Genomic DNA, 20694 nt, shown 5'->3' with positions numbered 1-20694 from the left:
TCTTTTTTATTTTTTTGACAGAATTTCAAAAAAGGGACATTTTTGAATATGCTAAAGACCTTTTCTCCCTCTTTCTCTGTCTCCCTTCTCTGTCTCCTCTGTAAAATATTTCTAATCTAGCATCCAACAGGCGGAAATGGGAGCTGCGATGGATGCGCTCGAAAAATGTGAGTTGTTTGGCAAACCCCTCCCCTCCACAAACACACACATATTCACACTTTAAGCCTTTCACACGCTTTGCCTCAGTGTTGAATATTAGCCTTGGCTGTACAGTATGCAAGATGGCTGGCAGAGCGCTGTGGCCTGACCAGCCGGTTGGCTGGGACATATAGGACATTAGGCTGTTTGAAGTGCTAGCCCAGAGCACAGGCATGGGGCCTCGCCAGAGATGGAGAACCAATAAAACAAGGATGGGGGAAGCTAAGCGTCCTCGACCGTGTCGATCATCCCGAGGGATCGCGGGAAGTTTGTGTCGAGGGCCGGCAAAGTTTGTGGGTTTTTTTTTTGTTGTTTTCGAGCCCTTTCAGACCACGAGAGCGAGGTTTCACACTCTGAGCGACTCTCTCGTGCTCAGCGCTCCTCTTCAGATTTGAAGGAGTGCGGCCGATGCGTTCCCTGCGTGCTGCTTCACTCCTTGGCTGTTTTTCATCTTGTCATCAACCACCACTTAAGGAAAATAGATAGTGGTTTTTAGGCATTTACAATGTCTCATTCACTGCCAAGTAAAAATACAATTACAGGGCTCTCAGAAACACATCCACGCACCATTTCCATCATCTCCCATTCCCCTCTTGTGCTCGATGCATATGTATGTGGATGCATAATATCATGCATTACACTGAGTGTGTGGAGTTTGTGTTCAAGTGTAATTTTCAGACCGGACTTGCTTGCTGTCCCCGTGACCACCACATTAATCAAATGTACAATTTGTTCTTTACTCAACTAATTATGTGGAGGTGAGCACAAATGGCTTTGTTGGAACAGGCGTGTAGAACTTGCAAAGGGCAGAAAAGTCAAATTTTGATTTCATTTGGCTCATAAATGAGGCCTCCAGCCACTTGTGATTGATAATGTTTGTACCCAAACTTTAGCTTTTTGTGAAACAGTAGTGCAGGGACACTCAACTTTCTCTGCTTGTGGGGCCACCTTTGTAAAATGAAAGGGACCCAGGGGCCAATCGCAGCAGCCCCATACATGTTTATAGGATTTTTGGAAGTTTTTAAGATTTTAGGACACTTTAAGGATTTTAGTACATTTCTAGGATTTAAGACTTCTCTTTAATTCCAGGACGTTTCTAAGATTTTAGAGGATGTTTCTTGGATTTTGGGACATTTCTCGGTTTTTAGGATGTTTGTGTGATTTTAGGACGTTTCTCCGATTTGAGGACGTTTCTTGGATTTTTGGACGTTCCTCGGTTTAAGAACATTTCTAGGATTTCAGGACATTTCTAAGATTTAATAATGTTTCAAGGATTTTAGCACCTTTCTCGGACTCTAGGATGTTTCTCAGACTTTGGGGCATTTTTCAGATATTTGGAATTTTCTAGGATTTTTGCATGTTTCTCAGATTTTAGGCCATTAGGTGCTTAGCTAGGACCTCTGGGTGCGGGGGATCCTCCACTGGCACTTTTTCTCATAAACAAGCTTTACTTGGATGCTGTTTTATGCACTCTGACACCTTATGTATACTGTAAGTACAGAAACAATTCCCAGTGTTAATCACTGTTTTTTTACTGTGAGTTAGAAAGTAGTTTTGGGCCATGGGGCACCCTATCTGGGGCTAGTTTCGGCCCGTGGGCCATAAGTTCAATATCACTATATTAGCGTTATGGTGGTGTTATTTAACGCAGATCTCAGTCTCCCTCTCTGCATCTGGTCCCCCCGCTCCCTCACCTCCCTCCCTCCTTATCAGGGGGCGTAGTTCAGTGCACACACTCTCTCTCCTGTGTCGTCCTCCCTCCCTTAATTCTTAATTCCTCCCATTTCCTCTCCCCAGTGTACACCTCTGTCACCATGATTGATAGATGCTCATTGCTAGTAAATGAACATTTCCCCCCTCATAAATTGCTGTTTCATGTGACTAGATTAGCAATGCCTTTTAAAAGGTCAGTTAATTTAAAATCATCTCTTGAAGTCCTCCTTTCTTCAGCGCAAAATGCTTCCAATTCGAGGGCTTTGTTTGACTTTGTATTGTCACTTAATTTAAACCTCGCCAATTTACAACTTGCCCCTCGGCTCCATATACTCTTTTCTTTCACCCGGTGCACTTGAGCACCTGAGGTGAGCATGTCAGTTATGTGGTTTTAATTAGTTATTAGAGAAAAAATGCAGATAGCCTGCTCACTTTAAACATAACCAATAATATTAGTGTTGCAATAGAAAAGGAACAAAGTGTTGATTTGCCAGGTGACAGAAAGGTTATATATGCAGCCCTAATGTAGTTGCACGGCTGAAAAGTCTGCACCACTAAGTTGTTGGTTCTGGTTGATCACATCTTTTCCACCATCCATCATTTCCAGAAGGTGGTTATTATACAGAGGTTAGCTTTTTTTTAATGAAATATACGCAGATTGCCATTGTTTATTTTTCATCATACGCCATTTAAGCATAAAACTTATCACAGCTTTGCACAAGATGTCGCTGTAGCATTCATATTCTCTTATTCGATTGTTCTTATGGAGATAAATACCCAAGATCAGTCCTCAGGGTTCAAACTAGGGTCAGGCAATATGCAAAAAAATTATATTTCACACTATTACTCATCAAATATCGTAATATCAATATTGTTGGGTTGAGTATTCGTATTTACACAATGAGATTCTTGATAAGTGATCATCAGCCACATGAATATAATAACTAAGGCTCTGAACTAATGTTGCGATGAATGCGTCCCCAGTAAAACCACCGTTTTCCGATGATGCAGCGGTATCCCTTTCTTGTGCCTTCTGTTTTTCTGGTGGTTTTTAGATGTTCATAATAGCTAAAGTACTCTTTCAGCTTTTCATCTCAAGTTGCAGAGTTTCACTGCTTGTCAGTGTCACACTTGGCCTTGGCAAGCCATTAAATGAACCAAGAGGCTGGATTTATTATTGTTTTGATGCTGATAGATTTGGTAGTAACAGTGGGGTAATGGCAACTGCAAACAAAAGGTTGATATTAGCGGTATTTAGTTACCCTGAAGGTCACCCCATTATTCAAATACTAATTGGCAAATGCATGCAAACTGAACTTGTGGAACTCATCATTAATTATTTTTTTCCTCAGCAGTTTGCGTTGCAGGCTGGATAATTGTTCTGTCGATCCAGTCAGATCAAATTGATGGATGAGAAGAGCAGCTGCTGCAGAGAAAGCAAACGTTAGAACCAGTGCGATGAATGCTTTCACTTTCACTGCACCTGACTTTCTCCTCTGTCTGTGCCAGAAGTACACTCTGTGCTGCAAGAGTGAGATGCAATGGATCTCCAAAGTGTATATACTGTATTCCAGTATTGATAATGATCGGTCCAGCTCCAAAAACATAAGCTGAAATACTATGTTTTAATTGTGGCCGGCACCTCAAAACTAAGAAATGTGTTTGAAAGCCTGTAATAGAACAGATAGTACAATCTGGTAAGTTCGGAAAATTACATAACTTTACTGTAATGCAGCCTTTAAACCCGAAAACACAAGACCTAAATTCTAAGACAATATCTAATTTCATATGATTATATCAGTATCAATACAATATATTTTCCAGCCCTAGTTCAAACAGATATTTGAAGGATCTGTGTGTCTCCTGACTATGAGCTTGTATATCGAGACTCGAGCTCAACTGCTGCAGAAACCGCCTGACGCATCAACTCCTGTCGGAGCCGCATTGTCTCTCATGTGATTGTCAAGGGCCTCGCTTCATTTGTTCGCATAGCAAGACTAATCAAGGACATTAGCCCCGGTGTCATGTAATTCGTCATTGATTGTCTTGTTGGCCCTCACTGCAGCATCGGCTGCACCATTACTCCTCGTGTACAACAGCCCTACCTTGTGTTACTCTCGGATCGAAAGCGCCTCCCCGCAAGGTGTCAGGATTCATTTCCATGTTTTATTTAAGGCCTCCTCGAGTATCAGGAGCACTTTGAGCAGGATTGAACTTTTTGTTTCTGCTGCAGAGCTTTTCCTGGCAGACAGAAAGCCGCGGCTCCAGCGGTGTCGGCGAGGTGAGAGACATGGCTGCGTTCAGTCAGACAGCTCAGAGCTCATTAAAAAGAGCGGGGCCCAATATTTGGCGCGCGCGTGCTGTCTGTAGCCGATCTGCTGGTGGCTCCGCTGATTCACATTTCATTATTTGATGGCCCACGTTTTTGACAGTCTCCTGCCTGTATCCGTCAAAGCAGAATTAAATGTTAACCAAGGCCCAGGCTGGGAGAAACATGAGTGCAAACAAATCGAGCTGAGAGCAGCCAGGTAGGGGAACAGAGTCTGCGGGAGGAAAGAGTCGGCGGTGCAGAGTTTCTCAGACCCTGAGGCTCCATGCACCACGCACCTTTAGGTCTAAGGCGACATCAAATATACATGGAAACGGCTTAACCATTTATCATGCATCCTTACAGATAGTACTGTCTCTGTTTAAAAGTCTCCTCTCTCTCTCCTGCCCCCTCCCTCGCCGTTTTTTTTAGCATCCTCGCAGCTGCTTGTTTCTCAAACAATGCAATATCTGTTGAATACAAAAATGAGCCTCGATCTTGCTAGTAGCTGGAAGGGGACTTCATTTCTTCCTCAGCTTTCCCTAAACCCCTTAATCTCCGGATAAAAGCATTGGATGGATGGAGGCAAAGTAAAGTACAGTATGCCGGATCTCTTTTCACTGGCTAGAGCCTTTTGTTTGGCCTTTGGCATGGCAGGGAAATCCCTTCATCAGCATCGCTATACAGGTGCACTATCGGCTTGTTGACTGATGTTGTGCGCGCGAGCTCTAGGTGATAGACTGAGCCGGCGCAGTCTATTGTGCAGTCGTCTCACAGCCTGAGCTTAGGCTGAATAGTGAATGCCTAAATGAAAGGACACTGTATGTTCTTGTGCCCTTAAAGGGGAGCTGATCCCTCATCACAGATTCTGCATCCAGCTGCTGTGTGAGCGTGCATTTCAGCACTGCTGTCGGGCGGGCACAACAGGCCACGTTGTTGCCGAGGCCTCCTTCGACTGCCAGTGCTGCTCCTAAAGCAGCCACAACCTCTGATAATGCAAGACTGCAGCCTCGGTCCTTGAGAGGAATTACTGCATTGTCGATAAACAAAAGACCGGAGCTGTGCTAAGTGCGTTAACGCCTTAACCAAAGGTCATCAGTATGCAGGGTGCACTGCTCCTCAAAGGTGCTTTTCTCCACAACGTCGGACAGAAGAGAATTCTCAATATGTCTCTGCGATGCCCAACACAGACTGAAATGAAAAGCCTTGTGTATTCTTCAGCAACCCTATTCTTTGACGCCTGCTCTTGTGCCGCATGTTAAACAATGTAAATGGCCAAAGCTTTTTTTTTTTTTTTCTTGCTCCTCTCGAGTGGGTTATTCTCAAGTCATCTCCTAGGGAAAAATGCTGGTGATTTCCATATTTTAACTGCAATATGTAGTTTTCTCTCCAAGGCTCACCAAGTGTTCCTTACTCACCGAAAGCATATTGAAATGGACTGTGTGTTTCTGTGTGCATCCATGCATGTGTGTGTGAGTGTGTTGCTCAAATTTCCCTCAGAATGATAGCGTGTTCTTTCTTCAGGATTTCTTTTTTTTTATGATCCGTCTCCTTTTTAATAGGATATAGTCGTTATCTTGCACATTTCCTCTCTGTTGCCATAATGACGAATTAGTGTTGCAAGAGGAAGAATGCGTCCTCTTCTTCATTTCACAAGTCAGGCACATATGTTATGTCTTTGATTTTCCATCTGCGGTTTGAATTCTCATTACAGGATCTCCAACTACAAACAACCAATGCTGTGTCTTAAATTGCTCACTTCCATTAGTACACTGCAAACACCGTGTACCTCCTTATGTAGAGTGCAAAATTCGACAGGGTAGTGTTGTCTTAAATCAAACAAGTTGCTTAGCGTAAACCACAGAATAGGGTTGCACAACCGAATATTAATCACGTTCATGATTTTGGCTCCATACGATTAAATGAACATGATTGACTGGGATATTGGCGTTTAAAGAGTAACTAAAACCCCAAACCACTTATTTAGTTACTATTTTAATGCGTTTCTCTGCTCGTAGAAAACTTTTGAAAATATTTCATGACATTGCACATGTACCCCTGCAGCGGCATCCAGTAAAAAACTTTCTTGAACGTTTTGACTGCAGACAGGCAAAATGAAAATTGTCCATCATCAACCTTTAGCATCTGTTGTTTAGAAGTATTTCTGATTTGTGTCTACGCTGCAAGGCGACACAACCAATTTGTTAAACCACTTGAAAAAACACCACAATCTGCAGTACAATGAAGGCACGAAGGCAGAGAAGAATAACGTTAACATTACTGTACAGTTAGCGTTAACCCCGTCCTTGTTCAGCGACAACTCCGACATCCATGACAGCGATGTTGTAGTGCATCATTGCACCATGATCGATGTAAAAGGAAAAAAAATATATATGCGTCTATAAATAAACAGGGGCAGATAGGAGATGCACTGAATTCAGGCGACAGAAAACCTTATTTTCAGTGTCATTTTGATGCAAAGTTCTGTACACCAGCAGTAGCGCAGCATTGAGAGTGAAATTAGTGCTCTGTTCATTTAAATGTCAAAAGTGCAAAAACAGTGATTTAGTGTGTAGTAAAGCTGTGACATCACAACTTCATGAAAATCTTGATGACTCTTTTAAAGGCACAGTTTCTGAATACAGACTGTGTGAATTTCTCTGTGGATTGACTGTTTTGATACTTTGACAGTATTTACAGTACATAGCTCCTATAACTGCTTTATAATAAAAACAGGACTTCTGTTCTTTTTTAAATAACAATCTAGGACCTTTAAGATAAAAGTCAATGAATGGCCAACTCTACCATTTACATTACTTAAAACTGGAGCCATTAAACTCAGCTGGAAAGATACAGTAGTAAAAAATGTTATTTTATTGTATGCTGTTTCATTTTACAAGGTGTTTTACAGCCACAATAAACTGCAACCTCCTGTTTATCAGTCAAAAACATTAAAGCTGAATAAATTACTTTTTTATTTACTGTTAGCTTTGCTCAAACAAGCCAAAAACAGTGCTTAGAATAAACTAATAGCATAATTTCGGGAGAAATAAAGCACAATAAAAATGTTTTGTGCCTAAAATCAATGAATAACCATGAGAGATAATTGTGATCTCAACATTGATCAAAATAATTGTGATTATCCCTGTGTATTTAAAAGCTATGCTTCAATGTGATTATGTAATTAATGCTAATTTTCACTTGCAAAAAACAAACTTAAAACCATAAAAACAATGCACATTCAAAGGAAAACCGAATATCTGGACTTATTTCTAGACAATGAAAACATTACAAAACCATTTTGTTTTGGGTTTTTGTCAACAAGGCTGTAAATATGTTTATTTCCTCATTGGTTTCATTTTTCAGCACAGGAGGTTACCTGTTTAAAATAGCTAATTCAGGTACAGAAGTATCCAATTTGAGAGACAGCACAACATACTAACATGGATTTTGGTTGTTCGCAGCCAATTCTTTCTGCCTGCGTGTTTTTCTGAAGCCCGCACCAAAGCCAAATACTATTTTGTCCATAAAATGACAGAAATTAGTGAAAAATACTCAAAATTACATGTTTAAATTGCATCGTTTTATCAACAAAAATTGGGGCATCTAAATTTCTAACTTGATAAATTGCTTAAATGTTCAATTAATTCTCAGAACTCCCAAAGCTTCAATCACTTCAAAACACACAAAAAAAGGCTCCGACTGTGCTTTTTATTAGACAGTAGATGAGGCATTCTTTAAATAAACCGTTGGAGTGATGCGTTTTTCAAACGACTGATTCTCCAACTTTGAGCTTATCAGTGCCAGTGAGAGATCTGAGCACAATCCAGCTGGATAATGTGTCGCTCCAACATGTGAGAACCATTTTTACTCGTGCTCCTGCAGTGTGTTCCTCCGACCATGGATATGGGTCTGCAGCAGAAGCCATTTTCCAGAAAACACAATATCCACACCAGACAGCCTCGTGGAATCGTTGGCTCAAACCCTAAGGCGCCATATTATCAGCTGTTAGTCCACTGTCTGGACAATAGTAATAATTAAATTTTCCCATTTATCAGAGGATAATATACACTATCTGCAGTGCAGGCCCTAAGTATTTAGACAGAGACACATTTTCTGTTGTTTTGGCTCTGTGCTGCAGCACATTGGGCTTTAAATGAAACAGTGTGAGAGGTCAAAGTGCTGACTCAGCTTTAACCCTCAGCTTTACTGTCAGTTGCAGTTAGAGTCAGTTGCAGGAAAATGAGCCTAAACAACCAAAGAAAACAAAGGGTTAATAGAAAGGAAGCATAGTTAACTGCTAAAAAATGCATAAGAAAGTAGTTATTAACCTTTATTAGGCACTTTTTCGATATCTGCAAGAAACATAGTTAACCTTAAAATTGCATTGTTCTGGCTTTAGATCCGTAGTTGCAGACAGCATAGTTAACTGTCAATAAGTGCATAATAATGGATTTATTAACCCTAAAAAAAACCTACAAACTGTTTTATTCATTCTCATTCATATAATAATAACTTGATATTTTAATGGTATATCAATAGATTCTGTTCACATCATAACTGTAGTATTTTGTTTACTGTTACCAAAAAAGAGAAAGAGATCAAATGTAAGTTAAGTTTTTTTGCCTTGGCATGACCCATTTTTGATTTGCAGTCAATGCAGATCAAGACTTTTAAGTTGATAAATAACTTCATAACAAAAACAAAGAATTATCACGTTTCTAATAGCATGTCTATAATTCATTTAGCTTGTATTACCAAAAATGTTTCTGATTAATTCTGTAAATTAGTGCATCGACAAAGTAGCTCTAGTTGCAACTACAAATGTTTTACAGTCAATTAATGTTTGACCATTTCTTGGATTGATCTATTAATTGTTCATTGTGTATAATATAAAAAAAATACTGAAATGTGCCCTTAATGAGGTCTCAGAGTCCAAGATGAAATCTTAAAATCTGAAATTCAGCCAACAGACGAAACATTTACAGTTAAAATAAATAGAGAAAAGCAGTAAATGCTCCTTTTTTGTTTTCTTACAATTTCTATCAAAATAGTTGTATATTTTCCATTTATCAATCAATCAACCAGTCCTATCAGGTTGTAAGAGAATTTCCCAAAGCTTAAATAAACATAGCATTATCCTACTGTTTAAGTGAAAAAATCACCCAGTTTGGAGATAGCTGGATTTGACTGGGAATCCTGTCTCTGGTTTTCAGGATTCAAGCCAGCGACCCACCAGGCAGCTCTGTTTGTAATTTTGTTATTCAGAGCTTAGGTAATTTTCCATTAAGTGTTTACATTACTGGGTCTATCCGCTGCACACTTCAATTTAAAACAGCACGCATGACAGCTGCCCGCTGGTTTGTGTCAACTCGCTGAGACACAAATTTGACTGTGCAGTTTTTCCCGGTCGCTGGCCATGACCATGCAAACCTAAACAAATTAAAATACTTTTTTTCCCATAGAAGTTTTAAAGTCAGCCTGTGATGGAAAATGGAAAGGACCCACAATGATTTTCATACTGGCCTTCCTGTCAGCCGTTTATTAGTCACAGTGTACTTTATGAGCATTCGAACAGTAGCACATTTTTTATTTATTTTTTATTATTTAAGCTCTTTGCTTCAGCATGTCGTGTTTGAATTAAGAGGAAAGGCAGCGACACTAACTTTAAGCTTTAATTTAATGGTGGAAGAATTGTAGCTCTTTTTACACATAGTCTTCAAATTTAAAGGGACCAAATTATATTGGACAAATTAAAAAAAAAAACCTTTAAATAAAGTCACCATATTTCATATCTGAGTGTAAATGTCTGTTGAGGTCTGTGACCCACATACATCAGCAGACATGTCATCAGCTCTGTGTGTTCCTGGAGACTCGTTTACTTCAGAAGTACAGACTTTCCGAGTACTACTTGGTCATAAAAAAGTATTAAGGTCCTTGTTATAAGCATTAGTTAATAGGTAATAAGGCCCCTTTAAGCCCTTATAAGATGCTTATTAATGTTAGTATGTGTTATAAGGACTATAAAAGAGGTTATAATGGCATCATAAACACATTTATGTTTAATTAGAAGACATTTATAAGCACTAATAAGAACATAAATAAAACCCTTATTGACGTACCTTTCATGTTATTGTTAAACCTTAATAAAGCTTTTTTTAATTGCTTTGTGAAGAGCAACACATTGCTTTTCATTGATTGTTATAGCAGTTAACTAAACTCTGCAGCTACTGGATCTAAAGTGAAAACAATGCATTATAAAAGTTAATAAAATCCTTTATTATGCAACCTTAAGTTAGCCTTGTTTCTGCAGCTACCGATCTAAAGCAAAAACAAGGCTTTATTAACGGGGATAAATCCTTTATTATGCACTTTTTATTGTTAACTACACTTTATGCAGCTACTGAATCAAAAGCATAGAATTAAGGTTAATAAATTCCTAAATATGCATGTATTAACCGTTAACTACCCTTTTTGCAGCTATTAGCGGATGTAAAGTGTAAAAAATGCCTCACACCCCTGTCCCACCAAAATAAGTGCCTGCACGCAGGTTTTTCAAACACAGCTGTGTACACCGCTCTGCAGCAGGTGATCGTGTGTGTGTGTGTGTGTGTGTGCGTGCGTGCGTGCGTGCGTGCGTGCGTGCGTGCGTGCGTGCGTGTGTGTGTGTGTGCATGTCGTTGGTTAGGGGACTGAAATTAGCTCATTCACCCGGGTGTTATTTTCCCATCAATGCTAATCGGAGCTGGAGGCAACAAATACCTACAACTGCTGCAGTCATCTGACCCGGGTGCAAATGCAGATTTCACACATTCCCATTGCATTTAAAAGCCAGATGTTCGCAGTTGTCTGTGGGTTTTTATGCAGTGGGAATGAGGCGTCATTAATGCAAACATAATCTACAAAGTTCCCATCACAAAAACAACACAGGCTAAAGATAGAGCAGATCTGTATTATTCTAAAAAATGCCAATAAGATTTTTTTTTTACCAAGTTGAACTTACAGTCTTTTGCCTTTGCACAGAAAAAAATGTTCTTCTCAGCTTATGATGAGCTGATATTCTATAAATTCATGTTTTTAGGACAGTGTAGAGGTGGCTTCACGTGCAGTATCATCAATGACCACCAGGTGCTGGTTTAAGAGCAATTCTGTCAGAATTAGTTAATGTCTTTATTGAAAAGAAGTTGTTTTTTGCAGGAACACATTATGGCTTCATTTTTGTCTGGTTGAGATTTTAAAATTAGTTTGGGTGAACTTTTGAGTTTTCTTCTCTTTCTGAAAGGCATTCTAGTCATTACAGTTGACACCTTTTAACACTCATGCATCCACCCAGACTTCCTCTCTAATGGTCCAAATTTGGGTTGTGTGGCTGCAGCCAAGTTGGCAGCGAGCAGAAAACCCAAATGGAGACTTCAGAACTTCATTTTAGGAACTAATGGCTGCAGCAGCCAGTGCTACATTTTATTGGTTGTCAACAAGTAGCAGCATTTGTCAGCTATAAAAGACGTCTGGCATTCGGCAGTTTTATATTAGAGTTTTCCGAGCAGCACGAGACAATTAAATAAACTTTTTATAGATCATCTGTGATCCAACTGCAACGAGAAAACACGTTCTTTTGTCTGCCGCCTATATGTTAACATCCTATCAGCTTGTATCTGTTTTATTTTCTCCGCTGTCACGCTGCACCATCTTATTACAGATCTCATTTAGAAATGCTCATTGTAATTATGCTATCAGATCTCACAGCCATTGTGCTGAAACCAAACAAGGCCTGTCTAATTTCTTGTTACTTCATCATTATTAATGAAATAACAACACGAGGGCAATTGAGTCGCAATACTGCCGGCAACATTTTGCGCTCATTTGACCAAAGTGACAACATGACACTCGCTATGAAAACTATACCCCGTGCAATTTGTGCCCTAAATTGCTGTCGTCGCCCAGTTGGATACTGACCTTGTCTCTTCGCACCCCTGCCTCTTTGTCTCTCTCTCTCTCTTTATCTGTTCTCCTTGGTCGACTTCTCTCCCGTTTCCCGCTCTGCCTCTCCCTGTACCAGATAACTTCCCACAGATGGCTCATCAGAAGCGCTTCATCGAGCGGAAATACAGACAGGAGCTGAAGGAGATGAGAAGAGAGCGCGAGCGGCAGGAGAAGGAGACCGACGAGCCGGAGGAATGCAGGAAGTGACAGCACTTTTTTTTTTCTCGGAGGCCAATCAGGACTCGGCTCCACTTTTAAGGAGCTCTGACTGCAGGTGTGGCAGCTGTCCAGGCAACACTTGATGCCACTAATTCCTGTAATAGTTCAGCAAACGATCATGGACTGTTTCCCAATTTCTACTAAAATATAGATGGGACACAGGTGAGGAAAAGTCGGGTCGTCATGACTCGTGAAAGGACACTTCACCCACAAAACGACCATTTGTACTTCAATTACTCACCGTGTGTTGCCTCAAATTCACAGTTTTTCTCGCAGGCCTCCAAAGTGCATAGACCTCCCAAAAATAGTGAATATTCTTCATGAATTGAAGTAATTGGAGACTTAACAACACCAAACTTTACCACAGCGTTCAAACAGACAGGGAAAAGTCGAATTCAAGGATTGAAATTGTTTGCTACACAGAATCATCAGTCAAAACACATTCATTTTTGCTAAAATATTACAGTAAACTAAACATCCCTCACTGACTCCGCCCGTAAGCTCCCGCTCGGCTCAGACTTCACATCGTGATGATGTCCCAAATTTTCCCAGCTTTAAGAAACTTTTACAAATACAAAGCCACCATTGCTCAAAAATTAATAGTAGAGAGAGGAATAATTGTTTGCAGTTCGAGGTGTCCTGTCAAGAAGTCTCTTTTACACAGGGTTCCCACAGTCATGATAAACATTTTCCAGGCCTTGAAAAGTCATAAAAATACTAAAAAAAACACGTTTTTAAAATAGTCATGGAATTTTTGTGTAAATAATCCCAGCTTGCTGAAATTCTGTTTAAATAGTTTGAAACTGATAAATTAGAAAAACAAGTCTTGAAAAGTCATGGAAAAGTTTCTAAGTTTTAGTTTATGAAACACGTGGGAACCCTGTTTACAATAATGGCGTTTAGGGAAAACGCTTTTTGGGCTGCTCGAAAAATTTCGCTTCAAGGCTGAGCGGCTTTCCAGAGGGCCACGAGTTTGAGTTTGTTTATAGTTTTGCTGATAAACACCTGTCCCATTTTCTTCAATTTAGGAAAAATATTCGCCTATTTGGAATCTTTGCTCACCGTGGAAGCATGCAAGAAAAGTGAAGCTTTCTTCATGAATTTAACGTTGACATGCAGTGAGTAATTGACACAAACACCATCATTTTTGCAGGTTAAGAGATTTTTGTGAAAATACTTTTAGTCCACAATTTTCAGAGTTGAAGCAGGACAGAAGGCAAACAGAATTAGAGATGAAGCGACACGCTGTTGTGTTTTATGCTGTTCAGAACTGTAGCATTGTGGCCTTATTTTGTCTCACGTTTTTCTTTGTTGTCTAATCTTTAAATATTGACTTGATGACTGATTTGAAAATCCCAAAACTGCAGCTGGAGCTCAGAATGTTACTAACACGTGCCAAAAGAGCATTTTTAAATTAAGTGTGAGATGCTAAGTAAACCATCAAATCTATTATTGTAAATAAAGTTTCAGATCAGCAGTCGAAAATCTGATTTTTTTTGTAATCCTCCCCCGCTCAGCGCTCCGCTAAGAGGCCTAAACCAGAAAAAGGGTTGAGTCAATTATATTCAATCACCACGACGTCACCATCTGTCTCACATCTGCCACTCATCCTCTAATAATCAAAATGTGATTTTTTTCCCTCACTCGCTTTTTTAGCCTCTTTCCAAATGCGATTGGCTGTCTGACAGATCTTAATTATAGATTGTCTAATTAACAATTTCCTCAGCTCAGTAGCCTCTGGATCCAGCTATTTAACAACGGCCGTCATATGAATTACTATCTGACATGTAGAGTTGAGTCTTTTATGCTGAGATTTATTGTAGATAATGCATACGTACCTGTGAGGCTGGTGCATTTCCTGCCTGCTCGCCTGTGGCTGCTATCACATTTCAGATAAAAGTTACATTTCTTCACGAGTACATAAACCCGTCAAATGATCAACCCTCTATCGAAGAAAAGCGAGAGGCTGATTTTTAAAGATATTTAATCGTGTCATATAAATATTCAGTACAAAATATCACGTTTTACAAAGCAGATCGATGAATGGCCAATGATGTAGGGCCCCTTACACTACCACGACCTCTCAAATTGTTTCTACATTGACAAAACTCCACTGCTCAATCACATTGTCACCGACAGAATATAGCGTAGTTAGAGGTGAGCCCCGGGGCCGACCGCATCTACACATCAACAACCACAGATCTATTGTGACTGGAGGAAAGAGAGACATCAGCGTCACCATCTAGTTGCCTCAACTTATTAAAAAAAACCAACATAAAACCAAAGAAGTGGCGGTGCGGTACGTTACGATGTGCAAACACTTTCTGTTATCTTATCCGAGCATGGCGCCAATGCTTGGAGGCAATTATACTCTCCATAGGAAAACACAAGCACGTCTTCGTAATGGCGATATGCTGACACCCTGAATGAAGACGGAAAATCGTGAAGACTGAAGGAAGAAATGCTTTTGGTGAGTGCTGCTGTCATGTTGATTTCCATTTGAGACCTCACACTGTACCTTGAGGCAGAAAAGCAGTTTTTTGTCTCAGAGTGAAGGGTTTCTAAACCCATTAAATGCTTATCATAGCAACATTGCCGCAGTCTGAAATGGCCACTTGCACGACGGGAGCTCCGGCAACAAGCTAATAAACAAAACAAGTGGGCGAGAAAAAAAGAGAAAAGAGAACGCGCGTATACAGTCGAGCTTAAAGAAATTCCCAGCCATTGTGTTATCAATTGGACTGTTAAGTGCGCTGCGACGTCGATGTCAGGCCCGATTCAGAGCACACAGAGAAAAAAGTGAGCCACCGCGGCAATTATAGCATTGTGTTTTGTTATTACTGTTTGAAATGTCTGGTAAATGTCAGCCTCTTCACAGACTGGCCTTTAGTGAGTGAGGGCACAGCTTGTTTTAGCTTTTTCCTTTATCATTCTGCCCTCCGAGTTCAGCCAATCCGCTTTATTTCAAAACTGTTATTCAGAGTTACGAGGTCTTCAAGTAATTTGATAATATTACCTTTTTTTTGTTTTGTTTGTTTTGAAAATTGCATTAAAACGTGTGTGTTCTCGCCGCAGGGTAATGTTTTGACCTTCTCCCGGAGCCGAGGACACACCTCTGGGTTTAAGAACCTTATTCCGCACCACTCAAAGGTCAGGTGCCCCTTGATAAGCCCCTTTATGGAAAAGGCTGCTCGTCCCTCAGGAAATCAGGCGGGTGAGTACTTGGACTAGCTTCATGTTCAACACTACATACATGTAATGAAGGGCGGGGACAGTGTGCAGAAATCAGAGGGGCTTTAAAGGAAAATACTGGTGTTCTTTGCTTTTTGGCACATTTCTATGACTGAACCGCTACGTTACATTATTATACATTCAACCAGTGCAGAGCCTCTCAGGACGCACAATCTTTTTCAAACGTGTAGATTTAATCGAAAAGGTATTATGGTTTATATGCTTTTTTTTTCCTTATGAGAAAAATCTGACCGCCAATCAAGAAAATCTAGACTTGGGGCTTTTCTCATGGCGTAGATTTGTTTTCATAATTTAAGGCAACTTTTTTGATTCATACCATAGACTTTGATGCTTTGTCACATGAAGTAGTCCAAGTTAACCCTTTGAGAGCTTGAGCAACATCAGTTTCTTTTGCTGCTTTCATACACCTTTGCAAGTACGTAAACCTCTTAAGAAGTTTGCTATTAGTTCTGTCAAAACCATGGAGAAGGCATAAAGAAAATCAACAAGATATTGCCCAAAAAAAGTTTAAAAAGAAGCAAAAACAACAAAATTGCCTGAAAGTAATAATAATGATAATAATAATAATAATAATAATAATAATAATATAAACAAAAAAAGAATATAAACATGGAAATTACCTAAATTAACTAAAAAAGTGTATTTTATATTTATTTATTTACTTTCTCTATAAGATATTTTATATATAATATTATTATAATTGTAAATATAGTTTATTATTTTTTTATTTTGTGGATAATTTTTTAATAATAATCCCCCTTTTTTAAAAGCAAATCTTTTTTTGTAATTTCTTGCAATTTGTCAGACATTACTTACCAAGTTTGTGATTTCCTTTTTCCTCATGTTTTTAGAAAAAAAAGTCAAACTAATTTTCTCTGGTTTCAAGGATAAATTAGCTCGTGAAAGCCGTCTGAACACAGCACAAGAAATCTGATATCATTCCAGGTTTCAAAGGGTTAAACACACGTGTATATTTTTTCTATCAATTCCATTTAATATTTCATGTTTCCTGCTTGGTGCATTGATTCAAATGCTACTTTTCCTGTTTTTCTCCTCCTGAACAGATAAAATGAGCCATTTAAGGTAAGAAAATAAAATTGCATGATAAATTTTAATGGTAACTGTCCACGAGATGTTTCGCCTCGTCTAATTTGATCCCGTATTTTCAAGCTCGTTGGCATCATTTCAGCACTGCGAGTTAACGTGACTTTGACTTATACCATGCTGTACAGACAGAGTGAATCATTTACAAATTTTTGTGGTCGAGATGAGCAAAAAAGTCCAACAAGACCAGTATTTCCCTCCAACTGAGCCTGGTGCGCATTAGATTGGTGAATTTTTCATCACTGTATCTTAGAAAATAACACTTATTCTGTGCACTTCGTTTTTCAGCCAAAGAGTTGGCAGCACAGAGAGAATTGTTTCTGAAGACATTCAGCTCAATAAGGAAATATTTGGTATTTGGCTCACCTCACAGCGAATGCTCGAAGCCGTGTGAAGATGAAAATCAGATACTGCAGAAATGACTAACTGGTGTGTTTGCCGATGTTTTTTAGTGGCCGTAAAATCCACATTCCTTTACCACAGCTTCATGTAAGCTTTAAAGAACATTAGCCACTTGTCGACAGAGACGTGCCACGAATAGCACAGATTTGATAATGTATAACTCCCCCACCGATCTGTATCAAGAGTTTTGTGTCAGATGCCAAAATTTTCTGGCACTTGTGGCACAAGCACAAGAGTAGATAAGTGGCTAATGTGAGGCAGACATCGCTGGAAGAAGGGGTTATTTGGACCATAGAAATCCCTAGAAAAACAAAACAACTGTACAGCGTATTGTATCATATTACCGTACGTACACAAGCTAAGATAGAACTCACAATATGCAGCATGTTTTTGTCCCAGAAACACTGAAAAATACATAGGCATATCTGTTGGTTTACAAAACTGCTTGTTGAACGTGTCCATCGCACGCAGCTTTGGAAAAACAAACCAAAAAAAAAACAGTATGGGTATAGATATATTTGGGCCTCATGTACGACCCATATACACACAAAAAAAAGTCTTGACACAAAGTCTCTTTTCACTGCACCCCGGCAAAAAACGCAACTAACACTGACTTGACACACAAAGCCTACGTCTGGTCGCCAGAGGGACAACTGAATGGTGAGCGGTGGTGGTGGAAGAGCACGGTGCTCCTTTTTCGGTCCTTTCACCATTTTTCTCGCCACACATGCACCAGGATCGCCCGGAAGTTTTGAACATGTGTTTAATGTCACTTTTCTCTCCTCGTCTGTGTGCCAGGTTCTCGTTAGGAATCCCTGTCGCTGTCATCGCCCCCGTACATATCCGCCAGTTTCTTAAACCGGGGTCCCCACTCGCTCAGGTAGTTGTAGTCCTGGTCGCCCTCGGTGGTCACCGACTCAAGTGAGCTGAGGGACTCTGCCACGGAGCCGTTTCCCTCGTAGGCATAAGTGGCCAGGGAGTCGTAAGGCGGCGCCGTTGGGTCACTGTCGTTATCCTGGAGCCTCTGGTTGATGAAGTCCCTCACATCCCCATTATTGTCCCGCGTCGGGGGCAGGACCGGCCGTCGAACTGGAGGATAGAAGGTCTCGGGGACGATGTCCCTCCGCTGCTTGCTCTCCTCGATGGCCTCTGGGTTGCGCAGCGTGCCGATATCAAAGGCCTGAGTGTCCTCCTCTCCACCTCCTTCGTCATTGTAGCTGACAACGTTGTCTCTGACATCCTCTTTGGAGATGATCAGAGGCTCCTTCTTCCTCTGTCTCCTCAGGGCAGCAAACAGCACCACGATCACTGCAGGGAGAACAGACACAAAGAGACCAAGTAAGAGACTTTTGTGACTTTTGCTGTTGTTTCTTTGCTCCCTCTCCTTGTTCTGAAGGCCAGTGACTGTCCAGAGGGAATTGTTGATGTAGCATGAGTGTTCACTGATGTTCAGGGACTTTGTGACTTTGTAGAAACAGCCTCAGCTACCACAAGGATGCATTATGTATTTTTTTCTCCTCAGGGCCACCGCTGCTTGAGATCACAAGAGGATGCATTTTGAGAACAAGTGAACTGAGTGCAAGATAAACAACTTTATGTACCGTTTCTTATGTGATATTTAACATTCAAAATCCTTTGCTACGGCGTGTCTCAGAACGTTATTTTATGTGGTTTAAAGTGGTTTCTAGCAGTTTTTTGAAAATGGCATTTTTGACATTTTTGCCATACTATAGCCTTGCTTCTTTGGTGGAGTTTTGGACATGGCATTTCATGTTGTTTTTGGCTGTTTTAGCAAAATCCTTTGCTATGGCGTGTCTCATCGCACGCTTCATTCGTAATGGTTTAAAGTGGTTTCTAGCAGTTTTTTGAAAATGGCATTTTTGAGATTTTTGCCATACTATAGCCTTGCTTCTTTGGTGGATTTGTGGACATGCCATTTAATGTTGTTTTTGGCTGTTTTAGCAAAATCCTTTGCTATGGTGTGTCTCGACACGCTATTTTATGTGGTTTAAAGTGGTTTCCAGCAGTTTTTTGAAAATGGCATTTTGACATTTTGCATACTATAACCTTGCTTTTTTTGGTGGATTTTGGACATGCCATTTAATGTTGTTTTAGCTGTTTTGCAAAATCCTTTGCTATGGCGTGTTTATGTTCATTTTGACTATTTTAAGTGGTTTAAAGTGGTTTCCAGCAGTTTTTTGAAAATGACATTTTTGACATTTTTGCCATACTATAGCCTTGCTTCTTTGGTGGATTTGTGGACATGCGATTTCATGTTGTTTTTGGCTGTTTTAGCAAAATCCTTTGCTAGCAAGTGTTCCGGACAGCTATGTTTAGAAAGTGGTTTAAAGTGGTTTCCAGCAGTTTTTTGAAAATGGCATTTTGACATTTTGCATACCTATATGCTGCTTCTTTGGTGGATTTTGGACATGTGCCATTTAATGTTGTTTTAGCTGTTTTGCAAAATCCTTTAACTGCTATGGGCGTGTTTCGGACACGCTATTTTAAGTGGTTTCAAAAGTAGTTTCCAACAGTTTTTTGAAAATAGCATTTTGAAGATTTTTGCCATACTATAACCTTGCTTCTTTAATTGGTTGTGGACATGCCATTTAATGTGTTGTTTTTTGGCTGTTAGCTTAACAAAATCCTTTGCTATGGCGTGTTTGACGCGGCGCTATTATTTTAGAGAAGTGGTTTAAAGTGGTTTCCAGCAGTTTTTTGAAAAATGGCATTTTGACATTTTGCCATACCTGTACCTTAACTTTTTGTGGATTTGTGGACATGCGATTTCATGTTGTTTTGGCTGTTTTAGCAAAATCCTTTGCTATGCGTGTCATCTGACACGCTATTTCATGTAATAGTTTAAAGTGGTTTCCAGCAGTTTTTGAAAATGGCATTTTGACTTTTTGCCATACCCCATATACTCGCCTTAGCTTCTTTTGGTGGATTTGTGGACATGCCATTTAATGTTGTTTTTGGCTGTTTTAGCAAAATCCTTTGCTATGGTGTGTCTCGGCACGCTATTTTATGTGGTTTTAAAGTGGTTTCCAACAGTTTTTTTGAAAAATGGCATTTTGACATTTTGTCATACTATAACCTTACTTTTTTTGGTGGATTTTTGGACATGCCATTTAATGTTGTTTTAGCTGTTTTGCAAATCTCCTTTGCTATGGCGTGTTTATTTTGCAATATTTAAGTGGTTTTAAGTGGTTTCCAGCAGTTTTTGAAAATGGCATTTTGACATTTTTTGCCATACTATACCTTGCTTTTTTTTTTTGGTGGATTTGGACATGCCATTTAATGTTGTTTTAGCTGTTTTTAAAAATCACTTTATGGCTTTATATGGCGTGTTTAAGCTGCATTTTATTTTAAGTGGTTTGAAGTGGTTTCCAGCAGTTTTTTGAAAATGGCATTTTTGACATTTTTGCCATACTATAGCCTTGCTTCTTTGGTGGATTTGTGGACAATGCGATTTAATGTTGTTTTTGGCTGTTTTAGCAAAATCCTTTGCTATG

The 20694-nt window shown here is 39.7% G+C and overlaps 2 protein-coding genes across 2 annotated transcripts in view; one reads left to right on the top strand and one right to left on the bottom strand.

Moving 5' to 3' along the window:
- The window catches only part of drosha (drosha ribonuclease III), a 117519-nt gene extending 103613 nt beyond the window's left edge, over positions 1-13906 (top strand). The window contains exons 31-32 of the mRNA XM_042510485.2: positions 121-167; positions 12279-13906. Coding sequence (XP_042366419.1) covers positions 121-167; positions 12279-12409 — 178 coding nt within the window. The 3' untranslated portion in view covers positions 12410-13906. The remainder of the gene's footprint in view (positions 1-120; positions 168-12278) is intronic.
- A 482-nt stretch (positions 13907-14388) lies between these two features.
- The window catches only part of LOC121960680 (cadherin-10-like), a 261883-nt gene continuing 255577 nt past the window's right edge, over positions 14389-20694 (bottom strand). Inside the window, exon 13 of the mRNA XM_088072261.1 lies at positions 14389-18487. Coding sequence (XP_087928387.1) covers positions 17985-18487 — 503 coding nt within the window. The 3' untranslated portion in view covers positions 14389-17984. The remainder of the gene's footprint in view (positions 18488-20694) is intronic.

The sequence above is a fragment of the Plectropomus leopardus genome, chromosome 21, assembly GCF_026936395.1.
Source record: "Plectropomus leopardus strain MGB_pleo_1.0 chromosome 21, ASM2693639v1, whole genome shotgun sequence".
Taxonomy (NCBI): domain Eukaryota; kingdom Metazoa; phylum Chordata; class Actinopteri; order Perciformes; family Serranidae; genus Plectropomus; species Plectropomus leopardus.
The sequence above is the reverse complement of the archived record's forward strand: the minus strand, read 5'-3'. Positions and strand labels throughout refer to the sequence as shown.